The 19,691-nt window shown below is 40.2% G+C and overlaps 1 protein-coding gene across 1 annotated transcript in view; it reads right to left on the bottom strand.

Moving 5' to 3' along the window:
* DCP1A (decapping mRNA 1A) overlaps window positions 1–19,401 on the bottom strand; it is a 32,159-nt gene extending 12,758 nt beyond the window's left edge. The window contains exons 1-5 of the mRNA XM_041463867.1: window positions 19,129–19,401; window positions 18,118–18,158; window positions 16,193–16,320; window positions 7,747–7,813; window positions 3,197–3,335 (exon numbers count right to left, since the gene is read on the bottom strand). Of these exons, the coding sequence (XP_041319801.1) occupies window positions 3,197–3,335; window positions 7,747–7,813; window positions 16,193–16,320; window positions 18,118–18,158; window positions 19,129–19,263 (510 nt within the window). The 5' untranslated portion in view covers window positions 19,264–19,401. The remainder of the gene's footprint in view (window positions 1–3,196; window positions 3,336–7,746; window positions 7,814–16,192; window positions 16,321–18,117; window positions 18,159–19,128) is intronic.
* Between the last annotated feature and the right edge of the window lie 290 nt (window positions 19,402–19,691).

Here is a 19,691-nt window from a genome sequence, read left to right as displayed (position 1 = left end):
AAGTTTTACTCTTTATTATTATAAGAAAAGCAACAAGAAAATACAACTGATTTTATACTTTTTCACCAAGAACAAAAATGATACATTAAAGAAAAGGTAGGCTTTTCACATCCTGTATCTGCATTGGCTGCTAACAGAGAAGTCTGCTACACTTCATTCAATCAGGACCCAAACTACAACTGCTTAGAAAAAAAAAAAATCCTGTCAAAAAGCACTCTAAGTGGATGGAAAGACAGCTAGTCACTGATTTACTTCCACCAGATTTAACCAACCATGTACATTTATCTTCAGGCATTAATTTGGTTTTCTGTGAACAAGACAAAACCAGGCAAGAGAGTTGCATTATAACACAGTATGTTTCAGATGGATCTGATTTTCATCTTTAATAAACATAAAAAAACCCAAATACAGATATTCTATTACTGTTAAAATCACCAGAAAAACCCAGACTGTAGAATAATCCACCTTTCAATGGGTAAACTACACCTGATGCATATGATAGAGCTCAACCATTGGTACAACACAGGGTGATTGCTCTGGTATCTTACTCAAAGCAGTAAAATATGGGTTAAACTTTTTAGCAATGGATTAAAAAGCAACCTTTATTCTGAACTTTATTCTTTTGTTTTCAAATCCTAATTGAAAGCAATAAATACAAAATCAAGCTTATATATTGCCATTTAAGGACACAGGAGAGAAGCAGACTCTCGCATCTTTCTGACTTTTAGCCACTAACTTAAAGGTCAAAACTCCTTGTGCCTGAAAGGCTGGAGGCCTTTTAGTTATAAAATCAGGAAAGGCAGAGTCTTCTTTTCACTAGAGGATAAGCTGCAGTATGTTTCCCTGCTCAAACTGAAATACAAACACAAAACGACACTATAAAAGCATCCATTCACTTCATTTAAAACAAAAATCTGAGTTCATTCATTTTCACATATGGGCTTGATGTAGTGTGTACTTGAAGGATTAAGCTGATTTGGAATCCTAGATTAAAGCACTCAGACCTTCATAAATCTCTTTTTCACTCCCTCTGCCCCCTTCTCATGCTGACACTCTGCCAATCTCATGTGGGCTGCACACAAGGATTACTGTATGATCCATCTGGAATGTACCAGCAGATAAGTACTTTCTGCTCCTAAATACAAATTCATGCATAAATATCAAGTGCCATACAATTATTTAAAAAAAATAAGTCAGTAAAGGTCTCTCAAGAAGGCATCTTCCAAACAAGTTGGTTATTTCATCACATTAATATTGGCACACATTGGCTACATGAGCTCCAAAATGTGCCAGGGGTTTGTTGCTAAAGCTGAGTCGGTCAACAGAACATTCTCCAAAGAAGTTTGCTTGAAACGTGACCAACATTGTTCAGATCTGCTTTTCTGACAACTGCACAGCGCTACAATCACCACAGGCTCTTGTGGGATCACCACGGACAGGATCATTTATGGTTCATGTACACACAAAAAGGAAATGAAGTAATTATTCCAGTTTCCCTGGTGTTCTAAAAATATCAAGAAACAAACACACACATACACAACAATAAGAAGAAATAAAGATACAAACCCCCCAGTTTTAAAGTAGCTCTGCTGTAGCCCATGCCCTGCCTATTTCACTGCTGTACTACTGGCACCACAGATGGCGTCTGTCCATTAAAATATCTTTATCTGTTCCTGTTCATCAGAATTTCACTTGTCTACAGAGCTTCATCCATGATGTTTAGGAACTTTGTTTCTAGCAAAAGCTTTTCAGTACTCTCATATGTAGAAGATCTGAAAATTAGAAGAGAAGCTGGAATATCCCAAGTCATCCAAAAGCCATCTGTTGGAAATATGCATTATCCAATACTGCAAGGACAAAGAGAGAGAAAGGCTTCATCACACCCAGGAGGGTACTACCAAAGAAGTGCATTCCTGTGGTATGGGTTTTTTCCCTTCTTTGCAAAAAGACTTCGATTTCTTCAAATCTGTTTTGATTGATACAACACTGAAAGATGAATCATACTGTGATGTTTCCTTCTGTGATCTCACAAAAGCTGCAACCTGCACAATGCTGGCCTTCATACAGAGACACCTTCTCCCCAAACAGCACTGACACATATTTGGAATTAATTTTGTTTTCATCTGTATTTTAAAGCATTGAAAGAATGTAGGAGTGATATCCAGGAATGAGTATCTAGCCTGGGTCAAAGACAATGTATTGTTCATCACATTGCCCTGACCTCAGTACATCAGACAGTGACAGGTTAAGTTGGCTCATACAAGGTTTAGTCTACATGCTTACTCTCTTCTCCTCACCCCACACTGTATTGTAACCATCCAGAATCTCACAAAGATTCAGTTTCAAGTACTCAAAGGAACTCTGCAGCACAAGCAACTCCTGGAAGGAATCAAGCACTGTACTAATGAGCTCCCTCTTCTCCCAGCAGCACAGGCACAGAAGCCACACCATGGTTCTGCAATGCAATACTCACACATTGCTTTACTATGGCACATTCCTGTATTATTACTTGGGGGAAGAGGCATGTTCAGAATCTCTGCTTCCATTTTTGGATCTCCCACACATTACCTTTATATTCACCCTGCATGTATGAATTTGGTCCTCATGACTATATAAAGTAATTCTTTCCTAAGAGAACTAACATTCCTCATTATGTAATCTCGTGGATTTAGCACTGGCAAAGGATAACAGGCTTTTCCTTCTGAGATGAATTATTTTATTAAAGGGAGAAACAGTAGACAGGACACAAGTAATAAACTGGAGAACAGAAAGACAAAGAAACAGTATTGTTACACTTAGTCTACAGCTAGTAACAAATATACTTCATAAAGTCTACAAATGAACTGAATGCCTCAGTCTCTAATACCACAGTTCATCTTTTGAGACTAAGAAGAGACAGATGCTGTTTGGTATCATTTTTATGTGCTATTCCCAGAGACAAGATTTTCTCACAGCAGGAGAAACCATTATAAAATGGGCCCACCCTGCTACACTTCAAGTTGGATCTAACGATCAGGATTCAATCCATCTTGCCTGAAATCACAGAATGCTTCCTAGTACAGTGTTCCTGAGGGAGGGAACAACAAATCACTCTGAAAACAAGGCTGCTGGAACTATTGCAGACACTGCCCACCCTTTAAACAAAGCACAGCTGATGTGCTAAAAACTCGTTTCCAGAAAAGAGACATTTACTTACTCGTTCATATTCATCCTTGGCTTTACTAAGCATCTCTAGGATGTCAATGGGCCTGTTTTCATTGCAGCCATTGGTCCTGCTGGGACTTTTTCTGTCCTGGGAAACTTGCTGCGACCTCTGAGCTTCTTGTTCAACCACTCTGTAAATGGAAAGGAGAAACAGGATTTAAAAATTTAACTAGAGTTAACATCTTGCAAAAAGCAGTAAAGAAAAAAGTACTCCCAGCACATTAACCCATTTTTCTGCCTGAATAAAAGCCTAACACATAGCTGACCAAAGTTACACAAGTTTTCATTTGCACAAGGTTCATACAAGACAAACTGTCAAATGGTCTGCACGATTTATCTCCTATTCACAGAGCACTGGTCTGTCTCTCTCAAAGTTTGCCTACAGTAAACACTACTCCTATAAAACTCTCATGTTTAGACTTTTTTTAGAGTGAGAGATGTGGACATCCAAGCATGTGATACACAAAAAGCACATGTTTTACACCATAGACTAAGACACAATTTCTACTCTTTACTTCCTAACATGCATTTTTCCATATTTAGGCAAGTCAAGCCATGTCATTCAACAAAATCTATTACCAAACAGTTCTAGTTCAGGATGAGGCCTACCATTATGCAAGAGGGGCAGTAGGAAAGAAGAGAGCTGGCTCACACCAGATGTCTCTGGAATCAGTCTGCAAGAGGACTTAGAGCAAGTCACCCCCCACACCCCCACCTAAGGCTCCGGAAAGAACAGCAAACCATTTCCTCTTCAAGCTGCCCTGCAGTCATTCCAATTACCTGCATTACCTCTGGCCTCTGATTCATTCACCATTTCTACTCCACCCCTTCCTGCCTCAAGTATCCAAAACCTTCAATCTGAAGGACAGGTAAGAGATGTAAGAAGCTGATGTGTACCTGGTGATTTCATCAATAAAAGTAAAAGCAGCATATACTCCTAATCCATACGCAGTTCACAAGATATACATGGCTGTGCAATGCGCTGAAGCTTATCCTCTTGAAATAAACACACACCAGCCTGTAATCCCTTCTTTTTTAAGCCTCCATTAATCAAATATGTTAAGAAAAAACAAGCACTGTAAACAGGGCAGAACTCTGGAGCTAGCATGTCACTTGAGAACTCTCATGCTGTGGAACTGATGGCTGAGGGGGGAGCCAAGAGGTGCCATCACAACAATCACAGAAAGTGTCAATCATTCCAGCCTCCAGTTTCTTTGGGTCAGTTAGGATTCAGGACAAACTCTAGATTTTACAGACTATAATTATTTATATGTACCTCTACGTTTACATTTCTGAGGAAGAAATAGTTCAAGTTTTGGAAGTTTCTTCCCAGCTTTCTAGCTACCAAGCTTCTTTACTTCACTAGAGTGTAGCTGAAAAAGGGTTAGATTTGGCTTTTAATAATTCAATGTTGCTTTCACAGTTTTTCATCATACAAGCTGGTTATTTAACCAGCTCCTGATTACTTCCAGCCTTCTCTGTAAGCAGCAGTCACCTGGCAAGGTAACTCACAATAGGGAGGCCAATGTAACCCTGATAATTTCTGAGAGCTGCAGCATGTGCTCGTTTGGATGAAGCAGCTCAATACTCCACAAGTGTTTCTATGGTGACACCCTGAGAGAACATTTTGTTCTAGCATCTCACGTGGTCACCAGTCCTGGCTTAGGACTTCTCTAAACTCAACTCCAAAACTAATGATGAGAAAGCAAAGCATTCTGATTCTCTTATCTTGCTCTAAGTGCCAGCATAATTGTATAAGAAAAAAAGAAACAATTCAGTTAAAGGGAAAATTCTGGGCAAAGTGAAATCACCCATGATGCCTGGCAGGCAAAGCAAACGCTTCACTCTTGAGACTTTCATTTTGCCTTAATTAGTTGGCCCAAAAGGTTTCAATAAAACATCCTCTCCTGAAAACAGTACTTATTGAACTCACAGCAAAACACCTTCAAGGAGTGCTGGCAATTCACAGAAATTTTTCTTAAAAATTTCTGAAAAACAGTTCATAATATTTTTCTCTTGTTCATTATGAAGTGTTTGTTACATTTTTAAAGTTTAAAGTTCACTTTCTTTTTGAAGGATAACAAATTCCCTTCCCATCTAGTTAATTGTCTAATAGCTCAAACTCCATCTTCTGTCTTGTGCATGTTGCATTTCAACATTTCATGGTGCTGATGGAAGACAATGTGAAACTGTATCCCCAGAACTCTGAGATTCTTTCCCAATTCTAGTCTGCTTCCTGTATCTCAGAAGCCACTTCGGGTCTGACTATTGAAACAGGGTAAAACAAGCTTACAATCTAAACTGAAAATAACTCCCCATACAAACTGACAGGTCAGAATGCAATAGTTTTCTCAAATATTTGAAGCCCTCCAGTTTCTGTTCTACTTCTCCTAGAAAGGCCATCCCTCAAGCAATCAGCTTGACACAAATTAATTGTTTCTGAAATCAGGAGTTTGACTCCCATGAAATGTTTTAATTTCAGAAAATTCTAGAATTATTAAAAAAACCCCAAAAAAACTGTAAATCAAATACCTAAATACCCTTCCTGGCGGGGAAAAAAAGTCAACTACTGCAAATCTGTACTCTGAACATGCTCCATGTGCAATCCAGAATTAAATCTTTTTTAAGCAAGGCCTGCTGTTTCTTTCCACTATATCAGATAGTGGAAGAGGCACACATTCCTTCAGGGACACAGTAGCTGCTCTGACAGTTTGTTGAAGAATATCTGGAGTTACAGCATTGAAAATACACCTGGAACAACCTCACAGAAGGGCAGGGGAGGGAGAGAATGTGAGAAGTGAAGTCTGTGATTACAAAGCCTAATTTACTTTTCTTTTCAAAGATAAGCCACCAAAATACAAATGGATGGCCTCCAATCTTGTTAACTCAGTCTGGCACAATAAGGTCAAGTTAAATGTAGGGAAGAGAATGTAAATCTCCTTGAAACCTTTTATGGCTATGTTTTTAAAGTGCTGAAGTATTATAAAAGCAGCACTCTTTCTGATCAGTGATTAAGAAAAACTCCACCTTAACAAAAGAGTGCAAATCCAAATTTCCACCTCTAAGACAAAAAAACTACAGAACAAAATTAATATTCTTGGAAGAAAATGTAAATATTGCAATCCAGCCAAAGGAGTAAATGTGCTTTATGGACTGCTGTGCCATTGCTAGACTGGTCTGTTACCTGACCACACTTTTTAAGACCCCTGAAGTATCCGTAGCCCAACATTTGTGCTACAGTGACCAGACCAGTTCAAATGGACTCAAGGTTTGCTGTCTAAAGTTAGATCTGCACTGCAGCTGTGTGTGACAGAATAAGAGTAAGGTAGAGTTGGACAGGTTCAGCCCTCTCTCACACTTCAAACATTAACTAATGCTTTTAGATTAGAAGAGAAAGCCATGTCCCTCTGAGGCTCTGTTTATAAAGAGGAGAGACAGTAGCTGTTCTGTTATTTGTTTTGGTAACAACATCCAAGAGTCAGTTTCACACAACTGTTTTCCATTAATCCTTATAGTTAATCCTTAGATACAGACAAACCAAATAACAGTAAGAAATCTAACATAACTAGGAAGAAAAAAATAAAAGTGGGAAATGGGGTTAGCAGGGTGAGAAAAAAGGAAAAATAATTTAGAAAGAGATCTTGAAACCAGTCTGTAATTTGTGTTTTCTCTCACTGCTTCTGTGTGAAAATAATAATTTAAAAAAACCCCACCAAAATAATCCACACCAAACCCCCTACACTAAGAAATCAGAATTCAGCTTAAAATATCTACACTGTGACTAGTTTTTATATAATTAAACATTATATATTTCCATGTAATTAAATTGTGCAAGTATTCAGGATGGCCTGACTGGCAAGCCCTGACATGCTGCTGAAGGCATGCAAGAGATAAGAGGCTTCAGGAAAGCAGTGTGATAGCAAAGAGGAGCAAAGCAGAGAATGAGGGATGAGAAGATAGCCTGGGTAGTACACATACACTCTGCATTTCAGCAAGAGGAACTATCCAAAAATCCAGAAATTAGCAACACCAAGCTCTTATTATTTCACATTTTTGCTTACACTCCTAAACCCACTATAATTCTAGAAAATTCTACCCAGTTCTCCTACTAGTCTTTAATCACTTCTGTCAGGAATAACACCCAAGGCTTATAAAACCAAAACAAACCAGAAACTCCAAGAAAAAAACAGCTCACCACAAAACAAGCAACAACCCCCAACCTTAGTTTATTTCATTACACTCTCTGCATTAGAAAATCTTTTGCCAGCACCCCTATACAAAACAGAATATAAAATAACACACAGTGCACACAGTTGCTTTCTTTGGAGAATGCCAACTAATACTTCAACTATTTTTTTTTAAATTATTTAACTGAAAAATTTAATGCTGCAGGTTTTTTTAAAAAGAAACCTGTAATTTTCATTAGTTAAAAAAAAACTTGTATGAGCAAGAATGTTGTATTCCTCCATTTTCAGGAGAGGAAAAAACCAAACACACTTAATCTCTAAAAGGCTTACAGAATAATAAGGGCCCAGTACTTACTTAGCCATGAGCTTTGCTATTCGATGACAGTCATTCTTGTCATAAAACCAAATACTGTAAATTGACACTAGAAAACAAGAAAAAAAAAGCAAGTTTAAGACAAAAAAAGTAATTAAATCAACAGCAAAAAACCAGGAGTCCATCAGATCTGCAACATACACATTTCTATCAGTTTTCACTGAAATACTGTGTGTCATCACCTATTATTTATGAAGTAATCAGAAACAGCACATGTGCAAACACAAATACAACTTCAGTCAGATTAAATGGAAGAACTATAGAATCTTTATACTGTTTGTAAATAAAAGTGGCAGGAAAATGTTTTAACCTTAAGGTGCCTTCTCACTACAGTTGCAACCTCCCCTTTTGAATTGACTTTATCATTTAAGCTAGGCCAAGGAATACCCATTTTAAAAAAACACTGATTTTTATATTTGTCAAATTCAAAGACCAGCATCAGCATTTGAATTATAGCATGACAGTTCAGTCAGAGCCTCTCTGAGGTTCCCTCTCCAGAAGGAAGCAGTACCAAAGCTCCCACCACACAGTCACATTCATGGAACAGCTTAAAACTACACTCACAGTGACCCCTGCTCTTTGAAGGTACCAAGGACAAAGCAATGAGAGCAAAAGGGTTCCAGCTCAGCAAGACAGCCTCATTCTAGTTTCAGAATAAGTAAAATTCCATTGAAAGTTTGTAGAGTTGGAGCTTGACCAATGAGGCTCCATCAGAGGGAGAAACTTTGTCAGGAGTGCCACGAGCTGCTCCTTCCCCAGCAACCCTCCCAAGGGCCTTTTCCCCACACAGCAGCTCCTCTCCCCACTGCCTCCAGCTCCACCAACATCACAAAGCTCCACAACTCTTTTCAGAATTATTCTGAATCCAGCCCACGATGCAGATTACTTTAAATCTTAGTTCACCTGTGAAGTTCGTCAATGCATAAAGTGCTAGAACATCAAAGGCAATTGGACACTTTACACAAGTTGCCATTAAAGTACTTTAATTTCTGGAAAAATGCTTTCAGCCTTTTAAAACTCATCTTTATAACTGCAGTTCATGTGAATGATTTTATGTAGTTGAAATCATTGATTATAAATACACTTACAGTGAAGGAAAGGACTGTTTGAAAAAAATTACATAACCATTTCCCGTTACAGGTAGATTTTTATTTCACAGTGAAATCATTTTTCTTTCTTTACTCACTTTTTTTCCTCCACAAGATACTCAAAAACCTTAAGCAAAGCCCACACAAAATAATGTCAAGCCATGGCAAAGAGGGCAATTATTTACCAAACTATTTCTGGCCCTTCAACTTATCCCAGGTGTACTCTGTTGGGCCAAAATCCTCAAGAAGTCAGGTACACATCCAATTTCTAGAAGAATATCCTATGACAAACTGAAATTCTTGACTTTCTTTCTTTTATTAAACAACAGCTGTATTAATCTGAGTGTTTGTATCTTTAGAGGTTCCAGTTTAAGTAATACATAACAAAGCTTTTCAAGTCATTAACAAAGAAATCAATGCACAAAAGACATAAGCCAATAAAAAAGCACTTCACACGTGTGGCCAATGCTTATGAAATGCTTCTGTTAAACTTTGCAGTTTAATACAACTGGATTTTCTGCTGCATAGAAACCTACAAAGTTTCCAGACTGCTACATGACTGAAGAAGTAGCTCATACTTTAGCACTGAAGAAAAGACTTCATTATCAGACAAACTGCTGAGAGGAGAAAGCCTCTTCAAAAGCATACTGGCTGAAGAAATGAAAATATGGCACTCATAATAACATTTAAATGGGACAAATGATAAAAGTCACAGTAAATTCTGCCAGAAACAGGCCTAGACAAGACCACAAGTAGATCCAAATCTCAGTTTGGTGTAGAGAATGAGGCTTTTTTCCACTTTGTACTACTGGCAAGCAATCACAGGGAGTCACTGCAAAACAATTTTACACAGTATCACGAAGATGCAAAGCAGATTACAAAAAAAAACTTGGGCATTAATGTAGGTACAGTCCACAGGCTGGAGTGTTCACCTTCCTCTTCCCAAGAGCCCTCCTGTGCTGCCAGTTCAGCTCCCTTCCTCAGAAGTGTGTGTCCCAACAGCATTACTATTACTATTTAATATATATTTTCCTATACACTTCCTTCCATGCATGCAGCTTCAATTCAGAACATCCTTATAGCAAACACAGAGTTGGTTCTTACCAGCTCTTCTAAAATATCTGATTTTTTGCTACACCTGGCATAAATATTAGCTGAATATTCCTATGTCTGACAACACCTTTCTACTGCAGTTTTGCAAGAGTTTCACCCAACAGAAGCCGCTGAATTTTTCCACCCAGCTTTTCTACACTGAATGCTGGGCAGCATTCAGTACTTTGTCATCATCAGCAGCAATTCTTTCAGTAGGATTCACACTGCATTTTGACACCCCTGGAATAATGAGTAACCCATACCACAGACAAATCAGGTTTCATAAAATTAAAAGAAGTCATCCATTTTTGTAACCTATGTTCTTCTCTGACATATGTAGTTTTTGTTAGAAACACTGACCCATATTTATCTAAACACAACATTCAACTTCTCTCCAAACTTGTCTGAATCAATCCTTAAAACCTGATTAAAACTGAAATGGGAAACCAAAGAGCTTTTGAGAGAACAGAAGGATTACGGAAGACTTCCTGCTCAAGCCTAACAGCTGAATAATACCAAAAGGAAGGTCTTGGACTCTTCTATAATCTGGATTAAGAGTGGGAATAGCCAAGTGCCACTGCGAGATGAAAGCCTCATCCTTGGCAACATAAAATGAAGCTGTATCCCCAAATTGCAGGTTCACCTCAGCACTCATTTTAAGTAAGCAGCAAGAGGCAGTGTCCTCACCCTCTCATTCCCACAACTTTGTTAACCCATTGTACCCCAAGGAGCCCCTCTCCCTCATGTCGACTGGGTACATTCTAGTCCAGAGTAGATCCTTGATCCCATTTCTGCATCAGCTTCACAAAAGGCCATTGGAGCATAAGAGAGCACAAACAAGAAGCTTGGGACACACAGCAAAGGAAAACTTACAATGGAACTGTGTGCCAGAGGAAGTGCACAGGGACTCATCAGCACTGCCAGTTTCAGCAATTCCAGACACTGTCTCTCCCTTCCCCCAGGCAGTTTAGCCATTTGTACAAATACATCCCCAACACACTCAAAGAGATGATTTGCTTAAAACTTCCCTTAACTATCTGGAAGAGGTGGTAGAAGGGAGACAAAAGTTTTATTTTACAGGTCCAATTTAGATGTTGCCACACAATGAAGCAGAACAACTGGAAGTGGAGTTTTTCAAACTCTTGAATGAAAAGGAGTCGTACTTTGAAACCCCTCCTATAATGTAACCGTGGAAAACAACCCCATCTCACTTCCAAGAAGAAAAGCACATATATACATCATTGTACACCTCAAAGAGAGTTTGAGGCAAAATTACATAAAGCTCTTTCTCTTAAAGCTCATATTTCTTCTACTAGCAATGTCAGGTGAAACGCCACCTCTCCTCAGTCAGTCACCTCTGTATCACTGACATTCTTCATATTTATTTCCTACATGTAGATATTAGCCTGCCACAGAGACTTACAAACCATTAGAATGAATGGGAAAAGTTCCTCCCTTTCCTGTTGTTTTTAATACCTAAAGGCATTTCACAAACACATCACACAGCACAATCCCAGAAGCAGGAGCATGGAGTAATTCAGCAGGGGCCAAGCAGCACCCAAGCTCAGGAACACTTTAACTGCCACCTGAGTATTATATGGAGGGAGAGGGATTGCTTCTTTGCAACCTGAACCACAGAAGAAAACCTCTTGTAGTTAGAGTGCCATCTTTCAGGTCAAACAATGTATTTTTAGAACTTCTTTACAGTTTTCAGTCATTCCTCCCCTCCCCCAGCTTGCATTGCTTCTTCTGCTATGAAGAAAAGGCTCCTTTCTTATCTCAGACTAAACCACTGGGTTAATGTGCTTGCTGGAGAGCCAGGCAGCCTCAGCAATCACAGATATGTTACACTTAATGGAACATGTGTGATAAGAGACTTTCCTTACCAGCTTTGAAACCAGTCAGGAGCTCTTTGAAACACTTCTAATGCAACTCATTTCTCTTTTGCTGTTCAGGATACAAGTTGTTTTCATCAACAACACAAGACCAGAAGACAGCACTTTGTAACTGAGTTTTCCACTTATATGTATTAACCTCTCCAAAATCTATTATTTTTGTATTACTAACTCTTACCTTGGACAGGAATAAGAAGCAAGGAAAAAACCACACCACCACAAAAACCCCACACCAAACAAGGATCATTTATTTTAATACCCAACTTTTATGCTAAACATCTGTCTTTTCTGTATCATGGAAATCAGCCTGCCTGACCTCCCAAGTGAACTGGCTTGGATTAAAAACCCTTTTTATCAAGACCAACACCACCGATACAAGGGAAAAGTTATAAATGAGAAAGGCTCAGAGGAATCTTTCCTGCAGACTTCAGGAGGTAAGTTCAATAGTGCTTAAAACTTTGACTAATTTTCCTTAATTATTAAGCAAACTATTAACTAACAGCTCCAGATTCTCACGTTACAGACTGAAAGGAAGCACTGAACTTCAGACTAGACTGTTATTACTGTTACTGGCTGAACTGTATGCGTTTTTTAAAATAGAGTTTAACATGCTTTCCACAAAACATAGACAAGAGAAAACAAGTTTATGTTCATTAAAAAAAAAAAAAAAGTCAATGGGATTCAGTATTTAATTAATAAATAATCTGAGCTCTCTAAAGAATGTGCATGTGTCCAGAGGGAGAGTTCAACAAGGATCAAATATACCCAGCAATACCTATTCCAGACTAAGAAATAATAATGGCACATTAAGTATGGAGTATAATCTCAGAATTGTTACCTTTTAAGAGTAATTCTAATTTTAAAATATGTTACTGTAAGTCAAACAATCTCTTTTCAATTTGGTAATTTCTTGATCTGTTCATGTTTGGTGATTATTTGCTTTCCTTAATTCTTTATAACAGTGAAAACAAGAATACCTTTTTTCTATTTACCACTGCAAGTGGTATAATGTCTCACAGTTTCTTAGTTACATTCTTATCATCTTTGTTTTAGGGTCTTATGCCCAACAAATAAATGGTTTAAGTTTTGAGGCAGCATTATATCCAACTTTTTGCATTTGGTATTCTTTTGGGGTTGGAACCACATTATGTAGCCAGAATAATTTTGAGAACAAAAATTCTGGAGTGAGGAAAGATTTCCCCATTAAAAGCTGAAATATGAAAATGGTAGGATTGGGATTGGGGGGAACCTCACAGAATAATAACAAACTCCAAATGTCTTCCATTGCACTCAGAGAACAGGAAAAGGCAGATATAGGAAAGGTACTGTATCTGCTCTCCTTCCAGAATGCCCATGGAAGTTTGCTTCCTCCCTCACTCTGCCAAAAATGGGAGGATTCCCCCCAAGAGCTGTGAAAATCAGTAATTTCCCATAAGAATAAAATGGCAATTACCCAGTCTTGGTCTGAGAGTATGAAAATGCCTCTGTGCAATTGGATAAAGTATCTCATGTCTACAGCTTTACAAAGTTCTGATATACAGCAAACCAACAATGTCTTTGTATAGTAAGAGTGTTTGAAGAAATCAAACTACAAAAGAACAGTAAAACCCTACCAAAATATTAAGATCTAGTACAACAGGCAAATCATTCTTACAGCCTCCAGCCAAGCAAAACCAATGTTTGTAGAGTGCTTGCAAAGTTCCTCACATAAGTCATCAGCAGCTCTGCAGAGAATGGAGCAGGTTACTTGCTGTCCCAGAACAGCTCTTGTGCTGCTGAAGACAGAAATGCCAGAGGTCTGATCTACTGCACAGAACAGACTTGGCCTCATTTTTAAGTCAAGACAGAATCCCAGAACAAAGTGAAAATATGAAGTTTGTAAAACAGTAGTACCACATTGAATAAAAATATTGTTGACATGGAACCTTCCCCAAATGCATGATGACATAATTTTGCTTTGATCATCTTCTACTGCTTCTACCATGCCCTGGTGAAGTGCTAATCTCTATTTGTTACTCATCCTGTTACAGTGTAACTACAGAGGCACAAAGTACTTATTCATCTCTGCCAAACAGCACTATTAACATGATTTTAGGTTTTTACTGGATAGTCTGAGCCATCACCCCTTTGTAAGCTAAGGAAACAGAATCAGCAGTTCAATCACTCACAAAGGGTTTCTAATGATGACAGGAGATTTCTTCAAGGACGCAGTAAAAGCCACCCTACGAGACACAGCGTTGTGTAAGAGGAAGCTTTTCCTTACACAAACTAGCAGTCCATCTTCTTTCAGTCACTAAGGGATCTCAGAAGAACTTCACCTTAAGCCATTAGAGACACATGACATTAAGCCCTTGGAAATACACATTACAGTAACCACTGGCTTAAACCTCTGATTTGAATTAGTTCCAAAAATGCAAAGGTTTTTCATGCCAGCAGGCAACTAAGCGGAAGTGGAGATCCTTCCGCATGAAGAGAACTCGGACAAGAATCCCCTGATCCACCCAGACAAACAAAACACACACGTGTTGAAATCTGCCTGCAAATCCAAATTTGCCTGCAAATTCACAAATATTGTGCAAATAGAGACAAACAGCTTTTCACACAATTAAATCATATAATTTGTTTTCTAACTCTTTCAGAGGACAGAAAATTTAGAAAACCTTATATAAGGAAAATAATCCAAAACAAAACAGCTTAATGCAAAATGTAAGGGAGTAAGTGATGTGGAAATTATAAGGAATAAAAAGCTTAGATGCCATTTTCAATGCTTTTAAGCTTGTATTTGAACAAAGTGAACACTCTCAGAGGGCAAGAAAACTCATCTGCAGTTTATTTGTGGCACTGAGAAGATAACTCATGACATTGGACATCTTCCATCTGCAATCACTGGAGACAGGATGGGGTAATGAAAGAAATGATAGTTTCTGACCAAAGTATTTTAACATGTCAATGGCACAGAAATAAGAGGAAAAAAATACTGCTGATTACTTCAGAATCAATTCCCACATCAGGTCCGTATGTTTTTCCTTGCTGACCTTTGTATGATTTCCTCCCTTCCTTGTACTATTCTGTCATCTCTATCCTAAACCCATGAGCTTTCCACAGATCTTACACTTGTGTCCCACAGGAAAAGGAGAGCTTTTATCAAGGAAAACAACTGGCTTCAGGGGTTTCTAACGAACTCACAACAGCACAACTCACAACCTTCTCTGATTACAACTACCTGAAAGGACGTTGTAGCAAGGTGGTGCTCGGCCTCTTCTCCCAATTAAGAAGTAATGGGACAAGAGTAAATGGCCTCAATTTGTGCCACTGGAGGTTTAGATTGGGTATTAGGAAGTTTCTTCACGGAAGGGTTGTCAAGCCCTGGAACAGTGCCCAGGGCAGTGGTGGAGCCACCATCCCTGGAGGTATTTAAAGGATGTGTGGATGTGGCACTGAGGGATGTGGGTTAGTGGTGGACTGCACAGTGCTGGGTTAATGGTTTGGTGTGATGATCTTAAAGATATTTTCCAAACTAAATGATTCTGTGATTCTTTCTCTGAATGATCCTCTAGTCACTGGCAGACACCATGGTGATTCCACAGCAGCTCCTGTTTCCTTATGCCATCAGCAGTGCCAACGAATGAACCAACTTCTTGCTTCCCTTATGTCACCAACCTCAGAGCTGCAATTCTTTCCTGACACCTTAAGGTCCATCTTATCCCTACTGCCTCCATCTACAGCTCCCCTTCTTTGCAAACCAAGCAATCTGCTTAAACACCCAACTCATTACATTATTTTTACCAATCTGTTGCCAGTCACTTCCCTAACCTCCTAGACTTTTGAATTTGCTGATGAGTTTTGACTTTTTCCTCTTCGTGACACTTATGGAAGGAAGATTGCTAAGATTATGAAACGACGGAGACCATCTGCCTTAGGCTGTTCTTTGTCACCAGGATGGAATCTATCCTGCTTCTTACAGATCCCAGAGGTCTTCCATGGGGAAAAAAGGAAGGGATTAACATTTGACTGGTCTATTAGGTACCCCAAGGCACAGCAAAAGCAGTGTTCCCTAAGGGGACATTCTGATGGAGGAGGGAAATAGGTTTAGGTTAAACCTATCAGATCATTAATTAAAGACCAGAGCACGTTGGTAGTATATTTGCTTTTTACTGAAAGCAGGCAATGATGATAATATAATAGAACAGATATTTAAGTAAACTTAGCATTGTAGACAGAAAACATCATCAGATATTTCACTGGAACCTGCCCCATTACATTATATTTGAAACAGACATCACAGTAATCAGAAGTGATCTAGGTTATAAAACTGAACCTGAAGTTATTTGGATTAGAGAAAGTTATACTCACAGCTGGCATTTCTGTAGAGAAGAAAAGGTTCATGGAGCTGAAACTCCAAATCTTTATTTACTGGCTCAACCAGGTTGTGCATATTCAGTCGATTCACTATCGTAAAACCATGATAAGGAGAAGCTGACCTATTGTGTCAATTAAAACAAAACCAAGGATTAATATCTTCATCAACAAAAGCAATTTTCTGAAACCAAGTTATGATTCATCTTCAAATTTCCATAGCTTTATTATGTGAAGCTTTAGCAGTCCTGCAGCTCTCAAAGTTGTTTTTCTATGCCATTTCTTGGCATGCCACCTAATTTCAATTTCAAACTACACTTACCTCAAAGCAGGATTAGGATTAACATTACAGTTCTACACTGTTAAACTGCTGAATCAAAGATATGCCTCTGAAAAATCTATTAAAAAAAAACTAGGGCAGGTCCACCATTAAAATGCAAATACATTCAATACTTGACATAAGATCATTTTGAGGCATTTCACATTTTTTTTATTAGAGGAGAAAAACCAAACCACTTCCACAGCACCATTACCTTACTGTAAATAGACATGACAATAAAAAAGAGCTGCTATCTTAAATAGCATGAAGTACACTTACAGGGGGAACCATAAACACTAATTTCCTCCTAAAGGGATACTCTGCAAATAAGGACTTAACCCAGTGTCCTGAAAGTAAATTATTCAGAATTGTATTGCTTAGTGAAGCAATTTTTATTTATCTAGATTTTCTCTGGACACCAAGTGGAAAAAGAGAACACTGAGCAAGCATTGAAAGTTCAAGATAGTTTTAGATCTGTTTTCTCTTGCTGCATGAATGTCCTGCCAGCAATCAACCGTGCCTGTAAATTGGTGTATAATCAACAACAATGAAGGCAGGCTAAAAATCAGACACAATTAGCTGGTAAATACAAAGATTTCTGTAACAGTGTGGCCATCTTTGCCTAACGATTGACAACAAAAGTCTGTCAAGAGCTTCCAAGGACAGGGTAAACAACCATTACCATCACAAGTGAGTCTCTTAATGCACCTCACAGAACTTGTTTGAAATCATCAGCTAGTGACACCGAAAGCTTTTGCTTTGGTTTTTGTTGTGATTTTTTTAAAGTTTGGTTCACTTTCTTACACTAAGTATTTCCAAGCTGGAACTGAAGTAGCAGGAAGTGGTTACTCAAATCCCTACATAGTGCCAGGATAAAATATTGTAATGACCAAAATATGACAGTCTGCTTCAGGATGGCTTAAGTCCGCATTATTTCTATTTCTATTTCTTACCTTCAACAAATTGTTACTTCATTTAGGTTTTTTAATTTAAATTCCTATAATTTAAAACTTGAACTTATGATTGATTTTATGTGCTGGTTCTCCTCCTCACCCCTTTTGCCTGTCCTAGAGAACTGGAAATTTCTTCCATGGTTTTGAGAGGAAATCAAATAGCCCTCAAAACCAGACACTACAAAATCTCCAGCTTCTGGGCAACTTCATCCATTTACAAAAATTTATGCCATATTCCAGAAGTAAATTAAAACATATTATTTAATTTCTCATCTCTATGGTTTTCACAATCAGCTTCATGGATTTTAGGAGACAAAGGGAGACTTGGCATTTAACAAACTCAATGCACTAACAAATGCTACTGGATTAATAAAATAAGCTCAATAAACCAGTTTTTGATGTGGGTACACATGTAGCATTCAGGTTTTACGCTTTCTCAGCAATACTTTTAGGGGCTTTTGACAGAGTTATTTACCCCTGTGCAGAGTTTATTCTTTTTTTAATGAGCACACAGCAGTTAACAGCTGGACAAACAAAAAATGATGAGTATGAAAACTCTGCAGGAAGCCATCTGGAGCTTTTTTTCTTAAGGAAAGAAAACAAACATCACCACCACTATATCCCCCCTCCCCAAAAAAACCAGCCCTTACCTTTTATACACAAATAAGGTCCCTTCTATGTCGGTTTTCTCCTACAAAAAGAACAAATGCACTTCAGGGATGAGCTTGTTCACACAGGTAGGTTTGGACAGTGTTTTAATTACAGACTTACAATATCCTTATCTTTCCATAAGGTTTGACATCACAGGCCTAAAAATATCATCTGCTATTTTCAGAAACTACCAATTTTTTTTTTAAATTTTATTAGAAAAATTAGGAAGTTAAACTCGCTTCCAAAAGACTTTGCTCTCTCTCTCTATTTGCCGATGTGTGTATTTGTGGAACACACAGTGTTCCACAGCCTTCTGCTGAACCTGACGGGGCAGACTCCAAATATCGGAGAGGCTGTGTTCCATTCTACTCCAAGGACAGCACCAGCAGCGCAGCACGGCAGGGCTGTGGGCCATGGCTCCGTGTGAGACTCCGGCTTCCAGAGCACCCCTCACCACGGGCGTGTGCGAGGAAAGCTGGGGCAGCTCCAGGGCTGCCCGTGACAGCGCGGAGCTCCCCGTATTCCCGTTTTTATGGCTCCGTGACCAACCCGGCGGCCAAGCCAAAGCTGTGCTTTAATGCAGTGACAAACACTCACGTCTCTTAAATCCCCCCCTTCCCGAATTAGGGCTCTGTGCAACAGGCGCGAGCGACAACAACAAAGTACGATTAAAAAAGAGAAAAAGCCAATGGCCACCAGCAGCCAAAGCGCCCCCAGGCCCAGCGCTGCCCCGCTCCGAGGGGGAACGGCGCCGCCTCCCCGAGCGCACACTCGGCCTCTGCCTCTTCCTCCTCCTCTTCCTCCTCCTCTCCCTCTTCCTCCTCCTCCTCCTCTTTGTTTCTGGCCCCTCTATTCTTCTCTCTCCTCTCCCCCAGCACAAGCGGGGGGAACGCGCCCAAGCCCCAAACTCCCTCTGTGCGAGCGCAGCCCCGCGCGGGCCCCGTGCGGACGCGCCGGGCCGGGCGGCTGCCGGGGCTCGGGCACGGCCGGGCCAGCCCCGCCGGACTCACCCACTCGTTGTCCTTGGGGCTGAAGCTGTAGAGCGCGACCTGGCCGGTCACGTCGGCGATGCCGGTGATGAAGGGGTCGTGCCGCCGCAGGGCCGCCAGGCTCATCTCCTGCCCCGCTCTGCCCGCCGCCTCCATCTTGGATCCGGGCAGCCCCGCCCGCGGAACGGCAACAGCCGCGCTGGTGCAGCGGCGCGCCCGGCCCCGCCGCCGGCCGGAGCGCCCGGCCCGCGCCTGCAGTTCCGCCACCGGCAGGGCCTACGCTCCGCCCCGCCGGGTCCTTCCCGGGCCCTTCGTCTCAGCTCGGGACCGCGGCCCCTTCCCCGGTCCCCGCTCTCCCCCCGCAGCTCGGGCGACTGAGCGCTTGCAGGGCCGTGGGCCCTTGGCGGAGCCCCGGGGCCGTGGGCCTTGGGCAGGGCCGCGCCCCGGCCGGCACGCGTGGGCACGGCTGAGGCTGAGGGCCGGCCCTCGCATCTTGTTTTTATTTATTTACCCCATTAGTAACCCAAAGGCTCCGGAGTTTACTGCAGGCTGCTTTGGGAAGCGCGATGAGCTGTGTCACAGGC

The sequence above is a fragment of the Pyrgilauda ruficollis genome, unplaced genomic scaffold (assembly GCF_017590135.1).
Source record: "Pyrgilauda ruficollis isolate IOZ18807 unplaced genomic scaffold, ASM1759013v1 scaffold10, whole genome shotgun sequence".
Taxonomy (NCBI): Eukaryota; Metazoa; Chordata; class Aves; order Passeriformes; family Passeridae; genus Pyrgilauda; species Pyrgilauda ruficollis.
This window is presented reverse-complemented; position numbering and strand designations above follow the sequence as displayed.